This window comes from Populus trichocarpa, chromosome 2, assembly GCF_000002775.5.
Source record: "Populus trichocarpa isolate Nisqually-1 chromosome 2, P.trichocarpa_v4.1, whole genome shotgun sequence".
NCBI classification, from domain to species: Eukaryota; Viridiplantae; Streptophyta; class Magnoliopsida; order Malpighiales; family Salicaceae; genus Populus; species Populus trichocarpa.
The window spans coordinates 8,875,258-8,902,984 of record NC_037286.2 but is presented as its reverse complement, the minus strand read 5'-3'; the positions used below and the strand labels follow the sequence as shown (position 1 = coordinate 8,902,984).

Below are 27,727 nucleotides of genomic sequence, written 5' to 3'. Positions count from 1 at the left end.
TCCCGAAGAATTAAATGCTCAGATTTTGAAACCGAACGAAGAACATGAAACACCCCCACTCCAGATGCCGGACTGAAGCGAAATTCACTAGAATGTCAAAAGGTTCGCTATAATAAAATTTTCAGTCTCCTCTCTCCCTCCGATTCAATTTCTCCGGTTCTCAATGGAAGACGCGTACGCCAGATCCATCGCCGAGGTAATCGCCTTCTCTCGCTTCTTTTACACTACAAGATTCGCAGGGATCAATTTTTAACAAGTTATGACTGCCTTTTGCTTAGGTTTTGGATTTTTTTGGGGTAGACCCTATGAAAGGGCTCAGCGATTCTCAGGTATGCGTGCGTTTCAGTTTTGCTTATCAGGAAACAGAACTAAATATTTTTGGCGTACAAGTGAAACCAACTTCCTTGGGATTTTTTTTTCCTTTCTAATTGGTTATTTAAGATTTATTGTCGGTGATGTTACAGGTGACGCTACATTCAAAAATTCACGGTAAAAACGGTATGTTCAAATTCTGACATTTTCATTTACTTAATCTCCACTTCCAGATTGTTTTCCTTCAAACTCGCTTTAACTCTCTCCCTTGTCTGTCTTCCAGTTCTTTCTTCTACTTAGTTTTTTTTTTAGTTCTCAGTCGCTACGGAATTAGGTTCGGTCCTTCTGGAATGTGATATCTTAGGATAGTAGTCTGGAGACCTTTTTTATGGATAATTTGTGGAGCAGTGAGTGGTGTTGTTTATCCAAGGGCACCAGGAAACAGAGATAGCTGATGTCCTAATTTGCCATCTTGTTATCGTGATTTCTTTGCTCGTTTCCCTGTAGGCGTTTCTTTTTCATTTATGTTTAAAATGTTTGCTGGTTATTTGCTCTATCGCTTGCAATCTGCTTGTATTTTGAGTGCTACGAAGAATCTAAACTGATTTTGATGTTCCATTTCACCAATTATCTCCATCTTTGAGCCATTGGTTTCTGTTCCACTATATATAGATATTATCGTTTTTAACCTTTTTTTCTTTTGCATCTAACGATTTGTGTCATTTGGCTGTATGCTTCACTCGTGGTCTGCAGTGCTGCCTGAAGAGACAAGTAAGTACATGGCACATGTCTTTGGTCTCCCAAGATTTTGTATGCGTACAAATTTTGTAGGCGTACAATGCCTTTATGTTAATCACATGAAATTTCTTGGGTCATCCATATGTCTATTGTCTAATATGCTAGTCACGTGCATTTGGTACAGTTGCTCACTCCTCTCTTTCTGTCTGATTTTTATGTTTTATCATTGACCTTAGTTGGGTTTAAGGCTTAGTTGAGTTGAGTTTGTTAATATAGTTTAGGTACCATGTGTTCAGGATGCTTAGGTTAATATGGAATCTGAACCAATCAAACTAAAATATGTAAATTGATTTCGATGGGAGGAACGAGGGGAAGAAAAGTATGCAAATTGATCTGCATACTTGGCCTCACATGACTTTTTCTAATGGTGGTTGAAGGTTTGACTGCATTTGGTAAATATTGATGTTCTGTCAAGGGAACTCGAAGTTGTTCCGTGAGGACTGCCGAAGGCATGGAGAGGAGGTAGAGAAAAAAAAAAAGGAGAGGGATTGCTAGATTCTTGGACTGCATCTTGTAAAAATGTTTCTTTGAGGTGTTTCTAAGTAGATTATTTTCCAGCGATTCATGGTTCTTAATTTTGTGAATGATTGTCTTGGACTCATCTAAATGCTTAAATACCTACTTTTTGAATGGAAATTTAAAAAATTGTAGTTCATTATTAGCTTCCTAATTTAAAAGTTTGAAAATTTATATGGTTGCATGTTGAACCTGGAGGTTGGTTGGGTTGACCTGCAACAGCCTTGCTTCTAAACCTGCCCATATCTCATTGCCACCTTCAGTGTAATTACAGTTGCTACATTGTCTTTTAACTTAATCAGATGTAGTCGAAGTATGTTAGGTTGGGTCTTATGTTTCTTAATGGTTTGATGTAGAATTAGTTTGAAGTTAATTGCAAGAGACTTTTACAAATGGGTCAAGGATAAGCTCTGAATGGTGATATTGGTGCTCATTAAGGCTTTGGGTGCTGTTTAGGCAATTTTCTTGCTTTTTGAAGGTGCGAGTTCTAGGGAGGGAAAAAATGGAATTTTGAGATGTTGGGAGTATCTATTCAAAGACAGTGAGATGGGTTTCTTGAAATTCTATATGCGTGGCTCTCCTTAATGCCTTTTTTATGGATGCAATCCTGTTGTAGATTCTTGATTGAGAATGTTGTTTGGATAATTAAACCTTTTTCTTTTTGATAAATCGACATAAATTGAGGGTCTATAATTGTGCTTCTTATTTTGTTTAAGCTATCTATGATGATGGATGTTGTTATTTAGAACTCGAGTCTTATGTGTTCCACATTTCTCTATATGCAGGGACTCCCTTTTGGAAATTAGTTCTAAAACAGTTCGATGATTTGCTTGTTAAAATATTGATTGCTGCTGCCGCTGTTTCTCTTGTTTTGGCTTTGATTAATGGGGAAACTGGCTTGACAGCTTTTTTGGAGCCTTTTGTAAGATATGCTTTCTTCCTTGTTTCATAAGAATTGGTTGTTTTTACATGCCAACAAAATGAGCTACTGTACTGATACTTAAATTTCATGAATAATTCATCTGTCTTTCCTTTAATTAATAAATAAACTTCCATCCTTTCCAGCTACAACTTTATTAGCTTTTTCACTAACAAAATTAATGGATATTTATGTATTTTTAATGCTGAAATGCATCGAGCATTCTCCACTAAAGTTATTCCAGCTTTTATGTATTGACTATCAAAGTCGCTTATTATCAAAGTTAAACAACTACTTTCTCTCAACTCCTTCTATATAATGATATGAATTGTTTTTACACCTTATATAAATTCAATATCTCAATGCTTTTGTTCCTTTTGTATTATTGTGTTGCTTATTTAATATATATCTAATTATTCTAATTTACAAAATTTGTTTTAATCTTTTCAATGTTCTCCTCCTTTTATAGTCACAATTCACAAATAAGGCATCACTCTCAGAGAGCTGATAAGGTTCTTTCGATGTCGTTTCCCCTCTTTGAATGATTGTGAAGCTGAAGATATATTTCCTAACCATGATAATGCAATGTAATTTAGGGGTTAGTGTAAAAAGTATTATTCTCAACTTTTTTCACAGGGACCTATTTGTTGCAGCCATGGTCATTGTGTTCCATATTGTTTCATAAAAGGCGATTTGAGAGTTCCTATTATTAGTTTTATCTTATATACTTTATGAAAAAGAATAGGTGTATGGTGACCGGCTTCATGAGATTGTTATGTCTCATACACTTAAAACTATCTTATTGCTACAGCCCTGCCTTTGGTGCTTGCTACAATGACTTCAAGTTTTGTCAAAATTCATCTGTCTATGTGCGCGCACGCGCGCGCGCTACGTTAGCGGATTTTATTCACTAAATCTTTGTGTTTGCTTCTTCATTCTGCCTAAGAAGCTGAATATAATGAGGGTGTGGTGATAGTTTCAGTAAAAAAAATCAGACATTTTTAAGGAATACTTCAATTATTTGGTGGGGCAATTTAGGAATCTGTGCGCACTCATTATTCTGTACTTCTTCACAGAAAGATTTTTATTGTAGCTACAGCCTTTTGTGCTCCTTCCCTTTTGTTGGTTTGTAGATACATGGACTTATATTGATTTGATGCTCTGAATCTTTGCTCCTCCTCCTCCTCCTCAATGTCGTCTTTTGCTAATATTTAAGAATGGGGTTTTGCTCTTAGAGAGCTGGTAGGGTTCTCTAATGTTGGTTGCCTGCTTTATGAATGACTGCGAAGCTTATGACATCACTACCATATGAATCAACAACCCTTCATGTGGTGCCTGCAACAATGACTTAAAGTTTTTGTAGAAGTCACTGTGTGTGTTCATGAATCATAGTTGATCTTCAAATTCTTGTTTTGCTTGAGGAACACATTGGTTATTTGGCAGCACAATTTATGAATTTTGTGCAAGGAACTATCCTGTACTTTTTCATGGAAAACCTTTTGTTACAACCATGGTTTCTTTCTTATTGTCTAGCCCTTTTATTTTTTGTCCTTAGAAAGCAGATCTTCTATTCAAAAAACAAAGTCTTTTGTTTTTCTACTTTTATTGTTTTTTTCTTATTTTTCAACTAACCCTTTTCTTTTAATTTTCTTAATTCCATGACTTGTATTTTAGATTCTAAACTTATGTAAGATTTAAACTGGATGCTACATGGGCAATGACACACCAAAAGTTTCATCCATGTCAGGATCAAATTAAAGTTAGGTTGCATACGTGACATATCTTTTCAGTATTGAAACGCATTGAACAATGTTCATTAATGATAAAATCAGACATTTTAATCAAACACTTCAACTTTGTTCCTTGCTGTTTGATAAAAGGTGAATATGAGGATCCCTGCTTTTCATACCTACCTTAAAAAGTCTTTTGTTGTTTTACTTTGAATGCATGATTTAAACAACCTTTCATCTCTTCATTTTTTTAGTTTCATTTATAAAGTGACTTTATATTTGAAATCTTAGAAGCTTTAGCTACCTGCTGCAGGGCATGACAAAACCCAAAATTTTATTTGTGTGGATCAAACAAAAGTTGGTTTTTTCTCTTATAAAATATGAAAGTTAGATATCTGCTTTCAAAGTTGGTATAAATAGATGCTATTATGGACAAATCATCATGAGTTTTCTATCAATGATGAAAATGGCAACATCTTTATTGGTAATGGGATTGTGCAGTTTTTTAGGTTTAGGATGGTATGGTCAGTTGGGTTAGCCTATTGTTGACTTGGTATGAATGTTTGCCAAAGTATACAATAAATGATTTGTGCTAATGTTGCTGGGCTGGCATTGCTAGGCCCATCATTGATTATGAGAGGTTTATCCAATTTAAGTGAGGCATTGTGGGCCAAACTGATTTTTATTGGTTAAAAGGATATGGAAATATTTAAAGTGCTTCATGCAAAGAAACTGGTTGACGTGATCTGGGATTTATTTTGGTGTTCCATCTATATCTTTCTTCTTTATTTCTTTCTATGCATGGTATGTAGTAGTTGGTACAACATGCAATTCTCATATATGGTTCTCCAAATCTATTTGCTTGTTTTTTGTTCGATGGTTTTTCTATCACAAGCACACATGGTTGTAACATTTTTCTATGTTGATTTTGTTATATGCTTAGGTCATCTTGTTGATTTTGGCTGCCAATGCAGCTGTAGGTGTAATTACAGAAACAAATGCTGAGAGGTCTCTTGAGGTAAGTTCTGGAGTTCTTATGGTTCACATAAACAGTAGCTGACATCTGGTTATGGAAAATATAGATGATGATCTTTAATTGTTCTCGTAAATAACGATCCATTAACAATTCAATCTACATAATTCTCTACACTTTCTTATCCTTATATACAGTTTTGTAGCAGCTGCCTGTTTAAGATTTGAAGGAAGTTGTATGGATGCAATGTACCTGTGTGCGTCTCTTGTTTTTCACCTAACGAATTTGGTTGCCTTTTGGTTACTTTGATAAATCTAAATGCACCCCTCAAAAGTGAAAGTACTATGGTTTTGACATCTGATATAGAAAATGACATTATTCTGCAACGATTACGGTTTTGGTCTACAGAGGTTCATCTTGTGTTGATGATGGTTCTCTCCTCTCTTGCATGCAGGAATTACGTGCCTATCAAGCTGATATTGCTACCGTGCTGCGAAATGGTAATTTTTTTAAAAAGAAACAACCAGATGGTTGTGATGATGACCTTGTAATTGTGATATCAATTTCTTGGTTCATTGCATGTTCTCTTTTGTTGCCGTTGAGGAGCTTTTCCTGTCAATTTTTATTTTGGGATTATTAGCTTTGTATAAAGTTTTATTTTGCAGTTTGCCCTTTATCTATGGGGATGCTACAGTGAGTCCCTCTAAGATATTATATTCCTGTAATATTACTAGCTGCTTTAGCTTTTGACCTTTGCTTAACTATTTAATGGGCAGGGAAGGATTTGGTTAGTTGCTAGGTGTATGTTTTGCTGATGAGGGATTAATAAAAACTATTGAAGCTATGCCAAATTCTTGTTGCCCTTTCATTGAGTAAGGGTTTCCTGTAGTCAAGTATCCCAATAAAGAACGTTTATCCTTGTTTTTGTTTGCTTTAGGGGATTGTTCTTCCTGGTTGAACTTGTGCAAGTCTTTGGGTCCTTCTATTTCCCCAGAGTGCTGAGTATTTGTGGTTCTTTCACTTTTGAGGCATTTTGACTATGCATATGTTGTTCAAGGCACGCCAATTTCTGTATATCCTTAACATCTTTTTTATTTTCTTTTTATTGGCCTGAACTATGCAAGTCCCACTGAAATCTGAACCTAGACTTCTTGATTTAACAATTGTTTACTTATATGGGTTGGTAGTTATATTGCTTGCAAATGTTCCTTTAAACTTATACTATATGTTTTTTCCATCCATTCAGGTGTAAGCTCGCAAATTATATATTGATTCTTTAGACATGTTGGATTTTTATCACTTCCTGTCCATTTATTGTCACAGGTTGTTTTTCCATCCTTCCTGCTACCGAGCTTGTTCCAGGTGATATTGTGGAAGTCAGTGGTATGTTAATCATGTGGTTTGAGTGATCAAGGTTATTTATTTATTATCATGAATGAAAATGCCAAGGATATGACATTAGGGTGTTTTGTGTTGTGATATAGTGGGATGCAAGGTTCCAGCTGACATGAGAATGATTGAAATGTTAAGTAATCAGCTACGTGCTGATCAAGCAATCCTTACTGGTACACCAGCCTTTTCCTTGGATAATGCTAACTATTTGTTAGATTACAGTCATCTAGCTCAGATGAGAATGATTTTTTTTTTTTCCAACCAAGAAAGCCATTATAGGCTTCTTCATAAATGAATGAATGTGATTTTTTGCTGCCCTTGCCATTCTAGTGTGGATTTACATCTCATGCCACTAGGCTATAGATCTCCCATTCTAACAGCCGCTCTTTTGACTGCCTCACATACTTAGCATTCACATGGTGACTCTTATATGGAGTAGGCCATGCATTGACACACAACAATCCTTTTCAATTTAGACCAGGTCATGTGCCACACTCCATTGCCACTCTTGTGGACTAGTTGATATATTACTTTCCCTAACATTTTGTTGTGGAAAAGGTCATACACCTCACTCTCCCATGATCGTTCTTCCATAGGCTAAGCATCCAAGGCATGTCTCTTTGTACCCCAATGTTTCACAGGTGCTGCATTCAGTGTTTCCATTTTATTTACTGCAGATACACATGGTCTGTACAATTTGGAGTTTACTTTTTGTTTGCATTTACATGGAAGAATTTGGTGAATTACATTACCAATTGACTGGGGAATGTTTATCTTCTACGTGGTGTTTTGGATTCTCTTTAATTATTTATTTTTGAAGCATGTTAAGGTTCCATCCAACTGATGATTTTGTTTGACTCCTTAAGGTGAGAGCTGTTCTGTTGAAAAAGAGCTTGAGGTCACCATAGCAACAAATGCTGTATACCAGGACAAAACGAATATTCTCTTCTCGGTATTTATTCTGAACTTTGTTGCAATCTTTCATCAAATTTACATAGAGGATGTAACTGTTGTTCCCTTGTGATAACTATTTCCTGTAAATTGGGTATATTGATTATGACTTCTACTACTGCCTTTGGTTTGATTAGATGGACTGAACTTGGCTCCCCTTATACTAATTGTGTATACCTGGTGGAAATACTTTATATCCAGAGTATTTGGTTGTCTCCTTATCTTTTAGGAACCATAGTTTGCTCTTCTTTTTTTTTTTCACCAGAAAATTTCAACCAGTATTTGCTTTTCCTATAGAGCCATTGAATAAATGTATATTGACTGCCAGGGTACAGTAGTGGTTGCGGGTAGGGCAAGAGCTGTTGTTGTTGGAGTTGGAGCTAATACTGCCATGGGGAGCATCCGTGATTCCATGTTGCATACAGATGATGTAAGCATTATCAATTTTCCAAGTCTTTGTATAAATTCTAATCTGCAAGTAAATTGTTAACTCTGTTTTGATCTTTCCCTGTTTTTCCCATTTTATCTTACCTTTTCTCTCTACAACTTTCTCTAGAGTCCTTAAGTTTGTGCTTCATGTAATTGGATTGAATCCTATTTATGCTGCTTGCTGATGAGTTATAAATAGACAGGATGAGGTTTCATAGTAAGAGGGGTGAGCTTTTGGCAATACTTATTGTAAGCTAGGTTTTCTCTTGATGCATGTGAGTTATCTTGTTTCATGGCATGCATTTTATGGAGACATCATAATTCGGGTTATAACTGGTCTGTGTCTAATGGTTTAATGCTCCCATCTAGAAGAAAACTCCTTGGTTGAATTATACTGCACACATGCAGTGTTTGTGTATAACTATGTGTTTCTGCAATGCTATTCAGGAGGTGACTCCATTAAAGAAGAAGCTGGATGAATTTGGCACTTTTTTGGCTAAGGTATTGCTCATCGGCCTCTCTCCCATTTTGTGCGTGGCAATGTTATACATGCAATTTGCTTTTACTTCAGCGGGATTAAAACAGCATGGAGATTTTTTTGCTAAGTAACTCCATGCTTGTAAAAAGGAATGGCAAATGAAAGTTCCATCCCATACTTGTCAAGAAAAGGAAAAAAACAGAAAATTTTCCCTCTTCCATATGTCTTAAAGTTGATATGTTGAGTTGAACTGAACAATTCTCTGAAAGCTTGGTCTAGTTTTGGCTTATTTATTAATTGACACACGTGGAACTCTTTTTTCTTTGCAAACATAAGCTGATACCTTTTAAGTATTATGCTATGAAGTGAATTACTGATTATTTGGTGCAAATTTAGGTTATTACGGGGATTTGTATACTTGTGTGGATTGTAAACATTGGTCACTTCCACGACCCTTCTCATGGTGGGTTTTTGCGCGGTGCAATCCACTATTTCAAGGTATTGTTCTGTGGATGAGTCCAATCTGTTTCTTACTGTCAGAATACAAACCATTTCTGATTTTGTGCCTCTTCTGCTCCTCTTCAATAAAATCTGTAATCAACTGCTTTATGGTATTCGTCGATAATTAAATAGTAATGGTCCCTGAAACCTCTAGATACTTAGTTGCTTGAAGGTATCATGCCCTGTTATGAATCAGATGAATACGATGTCTTCTTAGACATGCATGCGCACAGGGGTTCTGGTTGAAATTTCACTTCTATTGTGTGAAAAATAAGTGAATTATACCCGGCATATTATTTTTTATAATTCCACAATCCATACTCGAGTTTGTATCTGGCTGGCTGAATTACTCTTTTAGTGGCCTTCTTTGGACTACTTTGCTGTTTTATGATTCATTACTACCACTGCTGTTTACTCTGAACTACTTGCTGTGCCTGCCTAGATTGCAGTTGCTCTTGCGGTTGCAGCAATTCCTGAAGGGCTTCCAGCAGTTGTTACAACGTGAGTGCTTTGTATTTTACATGATGGAAATTATGTGGCTGTTATGATTTTAACCAATATAATTTAGGAATTTGCTCGCTGAGTGGTTCTGATGATGTGTGTTGCACATGTATGTAATAAAAAAAAAGAATGTAAATCTAAATAGAGGAAAGAATGAAGAAATAAACAAATAATTAAATGAAAGAGCTTTCTGCATATTCACTAAGAAGGCACCTTGAAAACGCCTGAAACATAGCACCATGGTGAAGCCAGAAAAAGTAATTTATCCATAGTAAGAAGGAAAGGTAATTGCTTTATCTGAAAGTAAGAAGGAAAGGTAATTGCTTAATCTGAAAGTTCTATGGCTATCCAAGTACACGTTGAAACCATTTCTGGATAATTGAAATTCTGAATGCTTTTCCAAAGCCATTTCTTTTTTATGTTTTCAGTATAATATGAATGTATCATTTTGGAATCTTAGTTCCCATATTTTGCTTCATCATCTCTCTTTATTCATTTAGGTGTTTGGCTCTTGGAACAAAACGTATGGCTCGGTTGAATGCCATTGTGCGGTCGTTGCCATCCGTTGAAACTTTAGGCTGCACTACAGTAATCTGCAGTGACAAGACCGGAACATTGACAACTAATATGATGTCTGTTTCAAAGGTGATCACCTCAAAACTTGTAAATACTGAATGCAAAGTTATGAGTCTGAGGGACAATAGTGATCTTTGAACTAGTCAGAGGCTAACGGGAAACCTAAGCCATCCTTTTTTGTCATTATTTATAATTTTTCAACAGCCATGATCTCTGGGACCTGTCGAGATTAAAGGTTTCTTTATTATCTAAAGCTCAGTGAGAGAAACCAATGACATTCATTTCTTGGTCAGAGCATTTGATTCAAGACACCTTTTGACAGCACCTTCTTTTGGGGTCATAGTTAGATACCTTGATTAATAAAAAATAAATTTCCTGTTATTTTGTTTTCGCAGATATGTGTTGTTCATTCCGTTCATCATGGTCCAACAATTGCTGAATACAGTGTGAGTGGGACAAGTTATGCTCCAGAAGGCATTATTTTTGGCAGTTCTGGCATGCAGGTACTTATTTTGTTTCAGATTGTTGGGATTATACCAAAAGTTCAGTATAAAAGTCTGTAATCAATTCATGAAGACTTATTGTAGTTGTGGTTTCTGTTTTCTGTTCATTTGGAAAAAAAAGGGAAGAAAAGCAAAAGTTGGTGGTTTTTCTTAATCTCAATCCATTAATTCCTTCCATCTTTGTCTTGTTTTACTTTAGCCTTTTCACTTATTCCCTTTGCTTTGATAATCATGTCTGCCTTGGTCTTGTAACCTCTTGGCTACAGGATTGAGGCCTCTGAACACCCGTTGTTTTTTTTTCTTTTTAAATGCCATGGAGTAGAGCCATCTTCAGAGTGTTTTTTCAAGTTTTTTTAACCAATGTGGCAAGAGAAATAGTTGTCATTAAGTAGGTATTTGAGAGAATAGTGGGACAAGTCAAATGTTGCAAGTACTTGGAATGTATTCCATGTAGAGGCGTGAATGATTCTGGTATTCTAGCTTGCCTTCTGGTTTAGATCTGAATTGCATGATTTTGGCATACATAGATTTTAGGCCCGTATACGGAAGAATTATATCAGGAGACAGAATCTAGGTTGATTGAATTTTGATCTCAGCTTTTATAATTATATCAGATTGTATGAGCAGATGTTTCAGGCTAGGGAAAGAACTTGTAGTGGGATTTTCTTAGCTCATCCATTTGATCTTGATTTTCCTCTGGTTTTTTCTAGTAACGATCACCAGATTCCCTACCACCATTACTAGCGGTAATTACCTGTAATTTAAGCTACAAACTTGAGCACAATGCTGCCCGGATCCCTTATACTACAGCTGCTTTTGAATTATGGTTGGAATGAGGGTATGACTCTTCAGAATGTTAGGTCTTTTCAATGAGTTTTGAAGATTATATATGGAAGCTTAAGTATTTTATCACATTTTTCTGACTCACCATGACAAGATATTGAGTATGCTTTGTGCAGCAAGCTAAAAGTGGCTGCGGGGAAGGTTCACTCTTCCCTGTTCTTTTTGTCAGATAATTCAATTGAAAATTAAGTCTCTGGTGCAGAATTGATTCTTCGTTTCTTCCACATCTTTAGATTATGGCTTCTCGATGCTTGTTTAGTCAATTTCCCTTACATAGGAAAAATGTTCTTTTGATTGTTTATTTCTTATGGAAACATGCTATTAGTTGGTTCACATGGTCCCTTAGGATTCCTTGTTAGTGCCACATCCTTTTAACCTTGATTTTTCTTTTTGCAGATTCAGTTTCCAGCTCAGTTGCCTTCTCTTCTTCATGTGGCTATGTGTTCAGCCATTTGCAATGAGTCTATCTTACAGTACAATCCAGACAAGGGAAGCTATGAAAAAATTGGGGAGTCCACTGAAGTAGCGCTACGTGTTCTGGCGGAGAAGGTTGGGTTATGTAGCTTGGCCTTATATAGAGCAGCTCAATATTACCATAGCTGTTCAGTTTTTCCCTTCCTTCTCTTCTCCATTTATGACCCCTCCTCAATTTAATGTGTGAACTTGTTTATTTTCACCACATCTTTCCAGGTTGGCCTTCCTGGTTTTGATTCCATGCCTTCTGCACTGCATATGTTGAGCAAGCATGAGCGTGCTTCATACTGTAATCACTATTGGGAAAGCCAATTCAAAAAGGTTTGTTTTTTGTATACTGGATGCTGTGTAATTCTTCCTTATGTAGAGTTAGCAAGTTAATTCAGGTTCTGTTATATAGTATAAGAATGTTGGACATGAATGGCAATGAAGGTCATGAAAGATAGATATATTTTATATAGCATTATATGGCTCTAGATTGTTTTGTTTTGTTTTCTTTCCTTTTTTTTTTGTGTGTGATCAGATCTATCTTCTCTTACTTTGTAAGAATACCTATGAGCTACTAGTCTATCTGTTGTTTTAGATTGTTCTTCATTTTGAGATTGTCATCATCTTTTCTGCTGGTTCATTGGTGGTTGATTTTTGACGCAATTGACTTCATACACCATATGTCCAGTACTTTTTGCACTTTATTAATTTTTTTTTCCTTATAATTTTTTACTTGCTATGGTAGATGTCTTCTCATCCACATATATTTAGTTTTCAAGATATATTGTGTACCATTTCTCATGTATTAACATATGCTTTCTTTAATATTCTGTTTCAAATATTACAAGTTATTTAAGGCCAATTGGTTTTATAAAATTTTCGTTCGCATGTTAAATTGGGCTGTAAGGAAGTGATTTCATAAATCCTTGAGAAATAGATTCTTCTGTATTTCAGCATTTACTCTTCAGCTGTTCATTAAAAAAAAAAAAATTGACTGCTGACGCAAGCTTTACCATTTTGATGCTTTATAGGTTTCTGTTTTGGAATTCTCTCATGATCGAAAGATGATGTCTGTCTTATGTAGTCAGAAGCAGAAGGAGATTATGTTTTCAAAAGGTGCTCCAGGAAGTATTGTTTCTAGATGCTCCAATATTCTTTGCAACGATGATGGTTCCACTGTTCCGTTTTCTGCCGCAGTCCGAGATGAGTTAGAGTCAAGGTTCCGCAGGTTAGAAATGATGCTAAAATTTTAGTGGATGTTACTTGAGCCTCAATGTTTTGGCACAATATGGTGAATTTCATTGTGCAAGAATTGAAGTAGACACATGTTTCATTCTGGGAGATATGTGGTTAGCATTCATTTTGGATAACTTTGAATTTAGTCCATGTAACTTATTAATTAAATCATGCATGTACTTAGTTGATTCATGGAAGCTCGAGTTGTCTAACATGTTAGAGAATAATATAAGTCATATCCTAGGACTTCACCTAACAGATTAAGCTATTGGGTTGAGATGGTTCTTGACATGGTATCAGAGCCTTGATGACCAAGTGGTCATGAGTTCGAATCTCACCATCTCCATTTATTTGATAAAAATTAAGCACAAGGTAAAATGGACCTGTGCAAGTTTCAAGCCCAAAGAGCTTTCACTTGAGGGGGTGTGTTAGATAATAATATAAATCATATCCTAGGACCTCACGTAACAGCTTAAGCTATTAGGTTGAGATGGTTCTTGACATAACAGAAGATGAACATATATATACATGGCTTTACTTAGAAAGGTTGATCTAACTGGCTGTATATGGAATCACCTTTCACCCAGGTGGGGTTATGTTCCCCTAATATTCATTTTCCTTAGGTTCTCTTCTCTTCACTGCCCTTCTATATTTATATATTTATCTTCCCTGAGTTTCCATAGAGCTAAATCATCCACGTTGTCTCTTCTGCCAAGGCGGTGCTTTTATGCAAAGTTTGACTTTCACTCCTTTTACTTTGTATGCTTACTGATTTTCTTCACAACCATTTCTGCTCTTGTAAATCCTTCTAAGATGAACCATTGTCTTGACTATCATATTTAAGATTCGTGTAGGCATGTTATATTAGTATTGTCTCTAAAACTCTACATTTTTGTTTGCAGTATTAATGCCATGTTTATTGGTCAGTTTTGCAGGAAAAGAAACATTGAGATGCCTGGCTCTAGCTTTCAAACAGATGCCCATTGGTCAACAGACTCTCTCATTTGAGGATGAGAAGGACCTTACATTTATTGGGTTGGTATGCTTTCTTTTCGAAATGGAACACTAGATTAAGTGCTCTGTATACTTAATGCCCTTCCATTTAATCATTTATGTTTATCTATATGCAATTATCTTAGATACCTTCATTTATACTATGAGGCGATGAAGCAACTTGTATAACAATAAATTTCATGGTGAACAAAGGTTTTTTTGGAAGGAAAATAAATCGGAGTGAATAAATAAGGAAGAGCTGAATCTGTTCTTCTTGTTCTTATATATTTTTTTTAACTACAAAAAATGAGTTCGGAAACCAGACCTATAGTTCTGAAACTTTGTGACCACACTCTGAAATCTATGTAGTTTCCAATCATCCGTTTTTGCTTTTATGTTCTATGAACCTTCTCTTATTTCCAGTTTTGTTTTTTTTTTTTTTGCACTGCATGTTATGTGTTTGTGGGTACATGACCGTTTGCATGTACCCTTTTATATGCACGTGTCAGTGTGCACTTGTGCACCTTCCTCCTCAGCTTGTTTGTATTTGTGGCTCAGAATTCCTGCACCTTCTAAGTATGAGGTTGATTCTTCCACTTCTCACATTTTCTTTGCATCTGCTCCTTTACTTCAATAAAAGGTTGGAATGCTTGATCCTCCTAGAGAGGAAGTGAGAAATGCTATGCTTTCATGTATGACTGCTGGAATACGTGTTATAGTTGTCACTGGGGATAACAAGGTAACTTAAATTGAGTGATGTATATTTTTCTGTTATATGGTATAAGCTACAGTTTCCCATCTCTCTGGTTGCCTTTCTAATACAATTACTTATTCAGTCAACAGCAGAATCACTTTGTAATAAGATTGGTGCTTTTGATCATTTGGAAGATTTTGCTGGACACTCATACACTGCTTCTGAGTTTGAAGAGCTTCCTGCTTTGCAGCGAACACTGGCTTTGCAACGCATGACACTTTTTACCAGGTATGGTTAATTCTGCATTTTATAGCCTTAATAAATTCTGATAGTCTGTCAAGCATCATGCCATCTTCCTATTGTTTTAACCTTTCCGTTCTTTCCTATACACATAAATGTTTGTTATTTGTTGGAATTTTAGTAACTTGTTTGGTGACATCCTCTTTTCTGTCTTGTTAGAGTTGAACCTAGTCATAAAAGGATGCTGGTGGAGGCCTTACAACATCAAAATGAAGTGGTAGCTCTAGTATTTCTTTTCATCAGAGTTGTTATATCTATATTTATACCTGCAAATATATACGTGCAATGCATGAACTAAGTTTTGGACAATATTATGCTATTATTGAAACAAACACTTGTTTGTTTTTATGGGTTGGAAGTTTTAGATTGTAAAGTTTGAATTATAATAAAAATAAGGAAACAATGATCTTTGTAAGATCCATACCATGAACAAAATTATCATGGAATATCTTGATGGGTTAATCTAAAAAGGTGATGTGGGGTCCCACGTGAGGATATAATGCTAGTAATCTATCAAAGGCGAATCATTAAGGACATTTTATAATTCTAAAAACTGTCATTTTCCAGAATAGGTTTGGCAAGGTCCAGCTTTTTGTATGCAATATTAGGTCAATAGCTTTAGTCATATAAAGAGGAGATCTGAGAAATAATTTATTTGTGAAAGCTTGTGCTAGCAGCTACTGAAAAAAATTATAAAGGATGACAAGAACTGGTTTCCATTGTGCAACAAAGAATGGTTACTGTAATGTATGAAGCTGTTTGATTAACATTTATGGTTAAAAGGCACTGATAAAACAATAGAAAAGAGTATGATGTTGAGAATTCATGACAAGAAAGCATGTGCGCATCTAAAATGCGAGGCATGGGATATGGGGGCTTGAAGCAGACGCATTAAAATGACAGTTGCTTTGGAATAGTTGCTTTGGAATAGAAATGTAAAGCTGAGGATTGGATGGCACATTAACTTTGATATTTACATAAAAATAATAGTTCCCCTTGGTTAAGCGTATGTTTTGTTATGGTGCTTCAACTGACTAAAATTGTCTGTATAAGGTTCTTTTGAGTGACCATAGAACCTTTTTTTATGTATTTACACGTGTATTGTTTCAAACATGTAGTGTGGTGTTCTCTGCCTTTAGGTTTTCTTGTGGTAATACTTCCCCATGGAAATCATTGATCTTGACTTGTTTAGGTGGCAATGACTGGTGATGGGGTTAATGATGCACCTGCACTAAAGAAAGCAGATATAGGAATTGCAATGGGATCTGGAACAGCAGTTGCAAAGGTAGGCAACCTTCCAAGGATGCATTTCATAGTACATTCATGGATGAGTCTGTTTCTATGCAGTGTACATAAAAACATGTCTCTTCTTTATGATCTCTCTATTCAAACACACTTACACATTTATGTATGGTTGCAAATTTTAGCAAACCAATGGAACTTAACCAATTGATTTGTTGCCTGAGTTACCTGAATGAACTTATTTCATTATTAAGAAAAAAATGTTTTATGTAGAATCTTAACCTTAAAGATCCAGTGCAAAGATTTTTTTCAGTTAATATGATTGGGAAGCTATATGCTGTGGTGCAACTTTAATAGTCAGCTTCATGGTTTTACATGAATAATATCAGAAGATTTGTGTCAGATGATCCAGTTAAAAGTGTAAAACATGATAAATTGTTATCAGCAGGCGCACACTTTATCAGTTTCTGTTATTTTTTCCAATATTATTATTTAGTGTAAATGCATAGACCCCTTAAGTTTCTGACCATCTTTATCCTTTTTTCCAGAGTGCTTCGGATATGGTTTTGGCAGATGACAATTTTGCTTCCATTGTAGCGGTATAGGACTCTCCCCCTCTTATCTGCTGTAATTTCATTACTTCTTGCTATGTCTGTACTGTCTGCTGGGTATTGTTTGACAATTGTTTTTGTTCTCCAAAAAGGCATATAATAGAATATAACATATACATGTCAAAGGATATAATGCTGACAAGTTTTCAGTTATCAGGATATGACAACTATTCCATCGATATATCTCTTCAAACTGAACTTGATATTCTATGATCATAAACAAATTATCACATCACAGTGTGGAGTGTCTGTTGTGTCCAATTAACTTAAAAAAATGACAGATTGAATTTAATAGTTAGTCAGGAAAAATTAGATCATACAAAAAATTTCTTGGAGGTGTAAGAGTTGTTTGTCTTGCACCAATTGTAACTTGTATGTGGATCCCCATAAATAAGTACCTAAGCTTTCAGATATGGTTTGTGCTATTCTATTTCTTAACAAGTTGATTACTTAGCAGGCTGTTGCGGAGGGAAGGGCTATTTACAATAACACAAAGCAATTCATCAGATACATGATCTCATCAAATATTGGTGAAGTTGTTTGTATCTTTGTGGCAGCTGTAATTGGAATACCTGATACCCTTGCTCCTGTGAGTACTTTAGTGTACCACTTTAATGTATCAATAGTGAACTCATTTTGCAGAAAAGAGAGGAAATACTAGAATTATTTTGTACCAGAAAAATACTCATTTGGGATTAAATACGTCGACATTGAGATAGGGAGAAGATGCTGGTCATATCATTTTGTTGCTTTCCTACAATTCAATGCTGGTCAATTGGAAGAGCTGGAATTTATTTTTTGTTTATCACATTTAGGTCCAACTGCTCTGGGTCAATTTGGTTACTGATGGATTGCCCGCAATTGCTATTGGTTTCAACAAGCAAGATTCTGATGTGATGAAGGCTAAACCTCGCAAGGTATTTATTCAATGATTTGGACATGTTAGTTTATCTAATAGGTCTGTCTAAATGGTTGGTTTGTGTGTGTAAATGGTTGCCAGCACTCATTGGTGCATTTTGAAACACAACCCAACCCTAAAACAAAAACAAGAAGATGAATGGCTCGACAGGCATAAATGAAGTCAGAAACATTAGGTGGGCTGGATGATAGGCTGTGTTTATGCTTGGGGCTTATTGGGTGGTAATATGCCAAACAATATGGCTAGGGTTAAGATGCTATGTGCCAAAAGGTTCCCCACAGATATTCTTATCATAATTGGAACCCATGGTTTTTTTGTGAATTGCCTTTTTCTTGGATTTCTGGATTGTTTAGAGTTTCATTTATTGTTTTATGTTTTCCTTGTTCGTGGTGTTCTTCACTAAGCTTTGAAATAGCCAGTAGCAAGCATGAATAAGTATTACAGGTAGGTGGGAAACTACGTTAGGTTTGGCCTGATGCCTGTGGAGATTGACTTAATGGTTCTTTGAAGGAGAGACATTCATTGATATGGTCCGACCTACATGTTAGATGGTCAGACTTATACTTGTTTTTCATCTCTTCACCTGTTTCTGAGATTGGTCTCTGCTGTAGACTTCTTGTAGATAGGGCCGTGCCTCTTGACCTCTTTAACCAGATTTAATTACCTTTGAGAATAAATAAAGAGCTAAATAACTCTCTCTCAAAAAAAAAGGAAAAGAATAAACAGAGTGAAAGGGCTAGATAGTTTGGGCTGACATTTTCCTTTTCTGCGTGCATAACTTTTTTTAAAGTTGTTCAATATGCAAGATTCCATGTTATATGATTTTTATTATTGAGCAGTAAGTTCTACTCTCATAGCTCATCACAATTTCCAGTCATCAATGTTGAATATCAACTTTTTCAATATAACGTGCAGGTGAATGAAGCAGTTGTTAGCGGGTGGCTGTTTTTTCGTTATTTGGTAATTGGAGGTAATAAATAATGATAAACCCATTTCATGTGGATTTCTATCATGCTGAACAAATGCATTACCTCAGTATAATTTGGCAATTTCATGTTCCTTGCAATGTGATTGATTCGAGGTGGTATTTTACCTGCATATGCCATAAATACCTTACCCTCATAGTGCCATTCATGCAGATATTCATATTATAGTGAACAAGTTATTTATGATAAAAAGTTTTCTTCAAATAATTCAATCAAGTGTTCGAGAAAACTATTTTAGTACAGGTAATTAAGGGTAATTCTAAAAAGAAAATTAATAAAATGTAAAAGGATTCTTTTGTCTGAAAAATGTGACACCTGAGATCCATATGATATATGATTAGGGATTTTCTGCATTAAATTCCCAGCATCATAATGTACCATGCAGGAATCCTCATCATGATGTGCCTCTTTTGAAAAGGGAGAAATAATTTATCATTTCTTCTGATCATGATGTGCCTCTTTTGAATTTATAATCAACCTAGTGCTGAATGCTCTTCGAATTCTAGAGGTGTTTGATGCAGTATCTGGTTGATGCAGCTTATGTGGGCCTTGCAACTGTTGCTGGGTTCGTGTGGTGGTTTGTGCACTCTGATAGCGGTCCCAAACTACCATTCAAGGAACTGGTAAGGTTTTATTCTGTTAGTGGGTGTGCTTTCTGATAGGCCAGAGTTGATTCCTTTCTGGGCACATTCTCCTTGTGTATTTTGACCTGGAGATCTGATCTGCAAGGCAAAGGCTAATAATAGTGAAGGTGCAGTTCTGTATTGAGATGGTTCCATGATTAGTACACTGGAGTTGCTTGACTTTCAGAGTCTTTTGAGTTCCTTTCTAGCAGTCCTGAACATTCCCAGCTTTCCGCATCTCCTTTTTTTGTGTTATTATCCATTGTTTTGAGATCAACATTATTAATTCATCCATGAAAACTAATGGTACCAAACATGAAGTTGATGCTGAATTTGTTTAGTCAAGTTTTGTGCTTATAATAATCGATTGGGACCCTTTCAGGTGGAAAGAAATGAAAAGAAAAAACCTAAATGACCAGTTAGCATGCAATGACTGGGTTTTGGTTTCTTTGTGCCCAGCATGGATAAATATATTTCACTAGTACTGTTACTGAGCATGTTCTTCAAATTCTACACCAGAACTTTTATTTTTTCATTTATTGCAGATGAATTTTGACAGTTGCTCGACAAGGGAGACAAATTACCCATGTAGTATATTTGATGATAGGCATCCATCAACTGTATCCATGACAGTGCTTGTTGTTGTTGAGATGTTTAATGCTTTGAATAATCTCAGTGAGAATCAATCGCTTCTGTGAGTATTCTGTTTGATTTCAAAGTTATTGAATATTTAGTGCTTTTTGCCGAATCAATTTGCTCAATTGTTTAGAATGCTTTGCATGTAGTTTAATGGTAGTTAGATGCATGAGATTTAGTTTTGACATTTTGTCATTATATTTCACTACAATAACTTGTTTTTCTCATTTAGACTCCATTTGGGAACGCGGTTGAAACCGCGTTCCCTTAAATTTCTTGCTATTTTTTTAATGTTTTCAGATCGTTTTGATGTGCTGATCTCAAAAATGATTTTTTAAAAATAAAAAAACATCATTTTGATGCATTTCTAAGTGAAAAGCACTTTGAACCGCAACCGCTACCACAATCCTAAACAGGCTATAAGTGATTATTTTTCCCTTTTGCCTATGGAGTTTTCATAGAAAAAAATAAACTAAAAGTTACATTAGGACAGACTTGGAGCTGTAATGCTTTCCCCTTTTTTTTCCAGTGTTATCCCTCCCTGGAGTAATTTATGGCTTGTTGCTTCAATTGTCCTGACTATGCTCCTTCACATACTGATCTTGTATGTGCACCCACTATCTACTCTATTCTCTGTAAGTTCTCTTTCCTTTGCATCCCGATATTATGAGGTAATAATTTTACTTTTACCCATAACCATTAGGTACTTAATAGAATAATTTGCAACGTATCTTGTTTCAGGTAATGCCGTTATCTTGGATTGAGTGGAAAGTTGTCTTATATCTCTCCTTCCCTGTATGTTGTGAATCTTAACTTTCCCAGTTTACTAATTTTGTCTTGTATCTGTGTTTTGATAATCATTTTTTAATGCAATGAGATTCTTGAGAGTTGAATGTAGTTGCTGGAATTTAGCTTAGAACTGTTTCCTTGTAGTGGTTTTACCTCTAATATGGTAAAAACAACAATGTAAGTCTCAAGGTTCCACTGTTAATGATATGTTTTAGTCTTTCATGCTTTTGTCTTCTTTTTTTTTTCTTATAGATGTTGTTCAAGCACTCTTGGACTGAGTTTTAATTGCAGTTGGGTTGGGATTCTATATGTTTTATGAATATTGTATGCAAGCTAGGATCATGATTTTTTATTTATTTATTTATTTTGGGGGTGGGGGGTTGGCACCCTTAAATTTTGGAAATAAATATATTTTAGTCTTTACATTTTGAAAACTTTTATTTATACCTTTCAATTTCACATGTTTTGAATCCCTAAAAGTCACTTGTTTTCTTTTTTCCTCCCTAATCCTAATTTCTTATTCCAACCCCGATCATGACAACCTCTTAGTTTGTTTTCTCATGAACTTTATGCCACTTCTATAACCTTTTTGCCTATATATTCTATCATAGGTGAAGTAAAATAGGGAAAGGTTACCTTTCCTGAGTTTTAGTCAATGTAAAGCCATTTGCATCTTAGATTGTTTTTTTTTTTTGGTTGGAAGCAAGAATTGCCTTGGTGAATGCATTTCAAATATCTTAAGCCCGGTTTCCTCCCACGGCACTTCTAATATAGTGTTTTTTGTGTAGGTCATAATTATTGACGAAGTTTTAAAGTTCTTCGCGAGAAATTCCAAGGGTAAGTTCACTATTTTGCTTCATCTTCCTTTTTTTCAACATCTTGTTCTTTGGTGAGAGATTTTATTTAGAGAGAATAATTAACAATTAGAAATCAAACTTGGACCACGATGAGAAGACATCTCCTTACTCTAGACATAAATTTCATATGTTTCTCTCCTCATACACACCTTATGCTTTTGATTGATGTATCTCTACGAGGGGTTGAAATGGGAACCCAAACATTTACGTGACAACACAACGCAACAACTTCCCAGACAAGCCTCTAATAAGAGAGAAGTTTAGAGTTCCTGGTGGGGATCATTACCCATATCAGACATTGGTAACAAGATCCATAGGTTAACAAGCTTTCAGGCACATTAGCTAAACATCTAGCCTATCATGTCCATCACTCAGTATTCCATCTCTTGACATGTTGCAAAAACTAGCTTGATTGCCCCATAATTTTATTTTCCCAATATGAGAATCCTTTGTCAACAAAAGGGTCTCCAATCAAGGTGACTTGATTGGTTCCTGACTACCCAAAAACATACATCTTCAACCAATGCCCTTTGTATGTCACAAGTAATATTTTTGTATAGTTGTATGTATGTCGCTTTGCTTTCTCCTTTTTTTTCTTCTCACCACATCAACATACTAACAATCATGAAATGGTTGTAAACTAAACCCATTTTTTTCCCACTTGCAACCCTTAATATCCCTCCTCCTGCCCTTAGTTTGAGGGTGTCTGTATTCTCTCCAAAATGTGCATTGTGTTGATATAGAAAAATTATCTAAGAGTTTATGGACCAGATTGAAGCATGAAGTTATTATTTTTCTATTTAATTTTAGATTTTAATTATTTATTTCCTACTGAGCTTGAGAATTTTAATTTAATACGTATTTTACTAGTTAGGAATTCTAATGCTAGATTGATTCTACTAATTAGATAAGTTTTAATTAAGAATCCTTTTTTATAAAGGATTTTAAGATTAATATAAATAGGGATGTCTAGTTAATTTTATAGAGAGGGAGGCTATTATACAAAATTAATAAAAATACCAGAGAATTTTCTCTAGATTTCACTATAGTTAGGTCTTTAACCTTAGGGCTTGAGAACAGTAGTTTTATCTTCGTTATACGCGACATCAAGTGGTATCAGAGCAGGTCAACATCCGAATTGATGGCGAATTGTGAAGAGAATTGTGGAGCAATTGGTGGCAACCATCTCCGTGACGGTGATCAAGGGATGTGGGTTGTTTGGGATTAGCTAAATCGCCATTCAGTAGCGATAGCAGCTTTAGAAAGGAGAGTGCAAACTGGGTTTGGCAACATTAATGCCAAATTTGATAACCTTACAACCAAGCTTGAGGCACTAGGGTTGTGCACAAACATAAATTGAGAAAAAAAATGAGGCACACACCAGGCATGGAAGATAAAAGACTTATTGAGATTTGGGAGCGGATGAAGCAGTTGTTGAGAGTTAGATTCTTGTCCTCTGATTATGATCAACTTTTGTTCCATAAGTATCAAAGGTGTTCTCAATGTTCTTGAACTGTGCATGAATATACAGTGGAATTTTTGCGTCTAGTTGAGCGAAATAATTTGCATGGAATTGATGAGCAACGAGTTGCTAGATATGTAGAAGGACTGAAACCTTCCATTAGAGATGGAATTGGACTTCAAATGCTACTCAATGTTACTAATGCATGAAATATGGCATTAATGGCAGAGATGTTGATACAAGATATAACCAATACAAGATTTGATTATCACATAAGTGTTCCTACCACAAAGCCTTGACTTACATCTACTGGGAAGGGTAAGCTGCCATAAACAAATAATCAATTCAAACCAGCTATTGTTGACTCCGGCTGTGATAAAAATAGGCTCAAAACAATTCCTAACAAGGATAACCAAAAAAGGGATAATCCTCATGCCAAACCCCCTCGAATAAAGTGTTATAAATGCAATCAAGAAGGGCATAGATCCAATGCATGTCCTTAGAGGCTTGTGAATGTGGTTGAACGTGAGAATGAAAGGTGTGGAAAAGATACAAAATTGTATCCGGAAGAGTGTTGTGAACCTATTGGTGAGGGTGAGTATAAGGATGATGATGGTCAGGTCTATGTGGTGAGACGATTGCTGCGCACACCGAAAGCTAATGGCGAGACAACATACAATCTTTTTCGTACTAGGAGCATGTTAAACCAACAAATTTTTTATCTTATTATTGATAACGGTAGATACGAGAATATTATTGGTAGGGAAACTCTTGTTAAATTGGGTTTGAATATTGAGATATATCGTGCACCTTACTCTATAGGTTGGATTAAAAAGGTACCAAAGGTAACAATAACAGAAAGATAAAGTTCTTTTTTCATCGGCAAGTAAGAATAAAGTTTATTATGATGTAGTTGACATGAATGCTTGTAACTTGTTGTTTGGTGTGCCATGGAAGTATAATGTAAATTCATGGCATAGGGACGAGTAAACATGTATAGATATGTTAAGGATGAGATTAATTTTACTTTGATGCCTCTGAAAAGGAATTCCTAAGCAAAAGCCTAAAAGTTTGGATGAAGGGCATTCCTTACTATTACCCAATCTTTGTTAGAAATTTAGAGAGATTTAAAGGAGATGAAGGAAGTACATGCTTTAATTGTGAAGTCTTTCTTGTTGTTCGAAGAAGTTGACAGGGCAGTTAAGGTCCCTGAAGTTGTTAAGCCTTTATTGCAGGAGTTTCTAGAAGTTATTTCAGATGAGCTACCATATGAGTTACCTCCTATATGTAATATCCAACACTAGATCGACTTGATATTGGGGGCTAGTCTTCTGAATTTGCCTCATTACAGAATGAGCCCAAAAATGAGGGAGATCTTGAGGGAGAAAATAGAAGAATTGTTGAAGAAAGGGATGCTTCAAGAGAACTTAAATCCATTTGTTGTCCTTGCTTTACTGACTATGTGTGTTGATTGTTGTGCCATCATCAAAATCACCGTGGGATGCGATTTTTTAATTCCACTATTGGATGACATGCTAGATTAGTTGTGTGAAGCAACAGTTTTTTCAAAGATTGACTTGAGAAGTGGGTTTCATCAGATTTGGATTCGACCAGGGGATTAGTGGAAAATGGCTTTCAAGACAAATGATAGGTTGTATGAGTGGTTAGTTATGCTATTTGGGTTAACGAATGCACCAATCACATTCATAAGGCTGATGAATCGGGTTTTGTGACCTTTCATAAATAAATTTGTTGTGGTTTATTTTAATGATATCCTTGTGTTCAGTCACAATGAAATAAATCATATTGAGCACTTAAGGAGTGTTTTGGATGTTGCATCAGCTCGGACAAAATATGCTTACAACAGTTCCAAGCATAATGTTACTAGCACAACAACATTTGAGATTGTGTACATGAAGCCTCCAAATCATGTACTTGATTTACATTAACTGCCCAAAGCTGCTAGATTTAGCAAGCCAATAGAGAATTTGGCTGAATAGGTGCAAATTCTGCATCAAAAGGTGAGGAGAAAACTAGAAGTATCAATTGCCAAAAATAAGTATGCACAGACAAGCATAGGCAAGTTAAATTGTTTCAAGGAGACATGGTCATGATTTTCTTGCGCAATGAAAGGTTTCCAACAGGCACCTATAATAAATTAAAGATGAAGAAGTATAGTTTGTACAAGGTGTTGAACAAAATCAATGACAATGCTTATGTTATAGATCTTCTAGATAGAATAGGCATATCAAAGACCTTCAATGTTATTGATCTTTATAAGTACTTTCCAGATACTGAACTCAACTCGAGGACGAGTTTTTCTAAAGTGGGGAAGACTGGTTTTTCTAAAGTGGGAGAGCCTACTGTAAAATAATTATCTCAAGAGTTTATGGACCAGATTGAAGCATGAAATTATTGTTTTTTCATTTTAATTACTTTTCTAGCTAATTTTTCATTTTAATTATTTATTTCCTACTTAGTTTATGACTTTTAATTTAATTAGTATTTTACAATTTAAGAATCCTAATACTAGATGGATTTTATTAATTAAGTTTTAATATTGATTTATTTTCTATAAAGGATTTTTGAATTGATATAAATAAGGATAGCTGATTTATTTTATGGAGAGGAAGACTATTATACAGAATTAATAAAAATATCAGAAAATTTTCTTTAGATCTCTCTACAATTAGGTCTATAATCCTAGGGCTTGATAACCCTAGTTTTATCTTTGCTATACATTGTGTCATAGTTCAAGTTTTGTTCACTTTTAACCCACATCCTGTTCAGTTTCTCCATCATGGCTGCCGCATCCTTGAAGCATCTACCTGTTTCACTCAATACCCTGAACACAAAAATGTCACCAATTACATGCTTGAGGGAGGTCTCTTACTGACGGGATTATCTCACTGGGGATAGGGGTGCTAAGCCTTATTAATAGAATGACGAGAAAGACGTGGAGTGGAGTGAGGGGTGGTGTGAGTTGGTGGGTGGATTTTTTTAAGGTTGGGACAGGGGAATGAAGGCGGGGCTTCAAACTTGCTCCGGATGAAGTGGGTGGGGGACTTGGAGGAGGGTGAAAGGTACAGTTAGGTGGTTGGAGACTGGGAGACATGCACTGGTGTTGAGTATGATTGAAACGGAAGGAGGGTGGAAGTTAACTGTAACAATTGCTGCTATCTGAATTTTTTTCCCCTTTTCAATGTAAAATGTTGTTTCTGTCTCTGGTTATTGGGGAGGTATGTCAATAGTTTTGAACCTTAAACTGCTTGTAGTTTAGATGATTAGATATTCACATCATTGAACTGGTTCAATATTTTGGAGGATAACATGTGGGGGAGCATATAAATGCATGGATATTTTATTTATTTATATGGGCACAGAGACACACACAGATGCTGGCAATGGTTATGAACTTAATTCTGGTGCCAAAATATATGGTGAGTAAAACAGTTATCAAACAAATTGCTAAGAGTTTCATGCTCCTTGGTTGCAGGCTTCAGGTTTGGTTTGAGATTCAGAAGGCCTGATTTACTTCCAAAAAGAGAATTGCGTGATAAGTGACAGGGAAGCCTTGTGCAGTCAAATTTTGTTCCTACACCAAGTCATACTGTACACAAATTTTCCTCCCTTCAATACATTAAAGTTGAATGGACCTTCATCTGGTTTCCCTTTGCATTTATTTGTCTGCAAGGGTGGAAGTTATAGAGAGAACTCTACACAACTCGCCTTAAATTGTTACTTCTCGTCACGCCAGATGCCTTGTAAGTTGTCACAAACAGCAAATGAGGCCCAGTCATGTTTAGTTTCATCATCAGGTTCCAAAGAAATGTTATTATTCTCTTGTTTTATGAACTCGGAGTTTGTTGTATCCTTGCGTGGTTAAATTTCTAATCAATTTTGTACATCCAAGAGGCATTGAACTGTAATTATTAACTTCAATTAACTTTAACTAGTTTACTGAAATACAATGGTGTTTTAACGTTCATCATTTACTCATTTACTGTTCATACATACGCGTATCACTAATGACTGTCATTTGTTCACACACAATTTGAAATTAGGTATTCATACTTCAGCATATTTACATTTCGATTCCTGTAGTTACTTTATCTTGCATTTTAATCCTTGTCTATAGAGAGGAGAGAATAGTGGAAGAAAGGGAGGAGAAAGAAAAGTTTGGTTATCATATTTTAGCAACAAAAACTATCAAGCTTGTTGTTATTGAATTCATCTTGAAAGTAAACTGGAGAATGAAAAATAAAATTGGGTTGATTTTGATGCATTTTTGGAAAAATCACCCCAAAAGTTTATGAAATCCATATTTCATTTTAATCCTGATTATAAACATAATGTTGTTTGATTATTCCCATCATAACAGGTGACAAAAAGTTGCAATGGGTCACAACCGCGTTAGCAATATGGATCTCAAGTGGCAGCTCAGGCGCTCCCTGAAGTTAAATGCTTCTGCAAAAGATAGATGATGTTATTCTTT

At 35.5% G+C, this 27,727-nt stretch overlaps 1 protein-coding gene across 6 annotated transcripts; it reads left to right on the top strand.

The window, feature by feature from the left end:
• LOC7472652 (calcium-transporting ATPase 3, endoplasmic reticulum-type) lies at positions 1–27,220 on the top strand. 6 transcript variants are annotated; one of them, XM_024595852.2, is made up of 34 exons: positions 1–196; positions 279–329; positions 465–498; positions 1,066–1,083; positions 2,412–2,548; positions 5,219–5,293; positions 5,703–5,748; positions 6,572–6,631; positions 6,733–6,813; positions 7,507–7,592; positions 7,920–8,021; positions 8,468–8,521; positions 8,895–8,996; positions 9,442–9,500; positions 10,001–10,145; positions 10,472–10,579; positions 11,819–11,971; positions 12,113–12,217; positions 12,916–13,112; positions 14,048–14,159; positions 14,754–14,852; positions 14,950–15,095; positions 15,267–15,324; positions 16,300–16,392; positions 16,898–16,948; positions 17,418–17,549; positions 17,776–17,877; positions 18,795–18,849; positions 19,403–19,488; positions 20,034–20,182; positions 20,654–20,759; positions 20,866–20,919; positions 21,702–21,750; positions 26,023–26,692. In XM_024595852.2, the coding sequence occupies exons 1-34, from the start codon at positions 164–166 to the stop codon at positions 26,049–26,051; spliced, it is 2,967 nt and encodes a 988-aa protein (XP_024451620.2). In that variant the 5' UTR covers positions 1–163; the 3' UTR covers positions 26,052–26,692. The 6 variants fall into 6 exon arrangements, with proteins under 6 accessions (XP_024451620.2, XP_052306671.1, XP_024451618.2 ...); XM_052450711.1 differs by lacking the exon at positions 26,023–26,692 and adding an exon at positions 26,729–27,220 and having other exon boundaries at positions 2–196; positions 16,345–16,392; XM_024595850.2 differs by lacking the exon at positions 26,023–26,692 and adding an exon at positions 26,729–27,220 and having other exon boundaries at positions 4–196.
• The last annotated feature ends 507 nt before the right edge of the window (positions 27,221–27,727 follow it).

Excerpts from the sequence above, each read along its gene's own strand:
- LOC7472652 (XM_024595850.2), top strand. The coding sequence starts at position 164 with ATGGAAGACGCGTACGCCAGATCCATCGCCGAG. Across the intron at positions 330-464 it reads AAGGGCTCAGCGATTCTCAG|GTGACGCTACATTCAAAAAT; the intron begins GTATGCGTGCGT and ends GTGATGTTACAG. Across the intron at positions 20,760-20,865 it reads CACTATCTACTCTATTCTCT|GTAATGCCGTTATCTTGGAT; the intron begins GTAAGTTCTCTT and ends ATCTTGTTTCAG.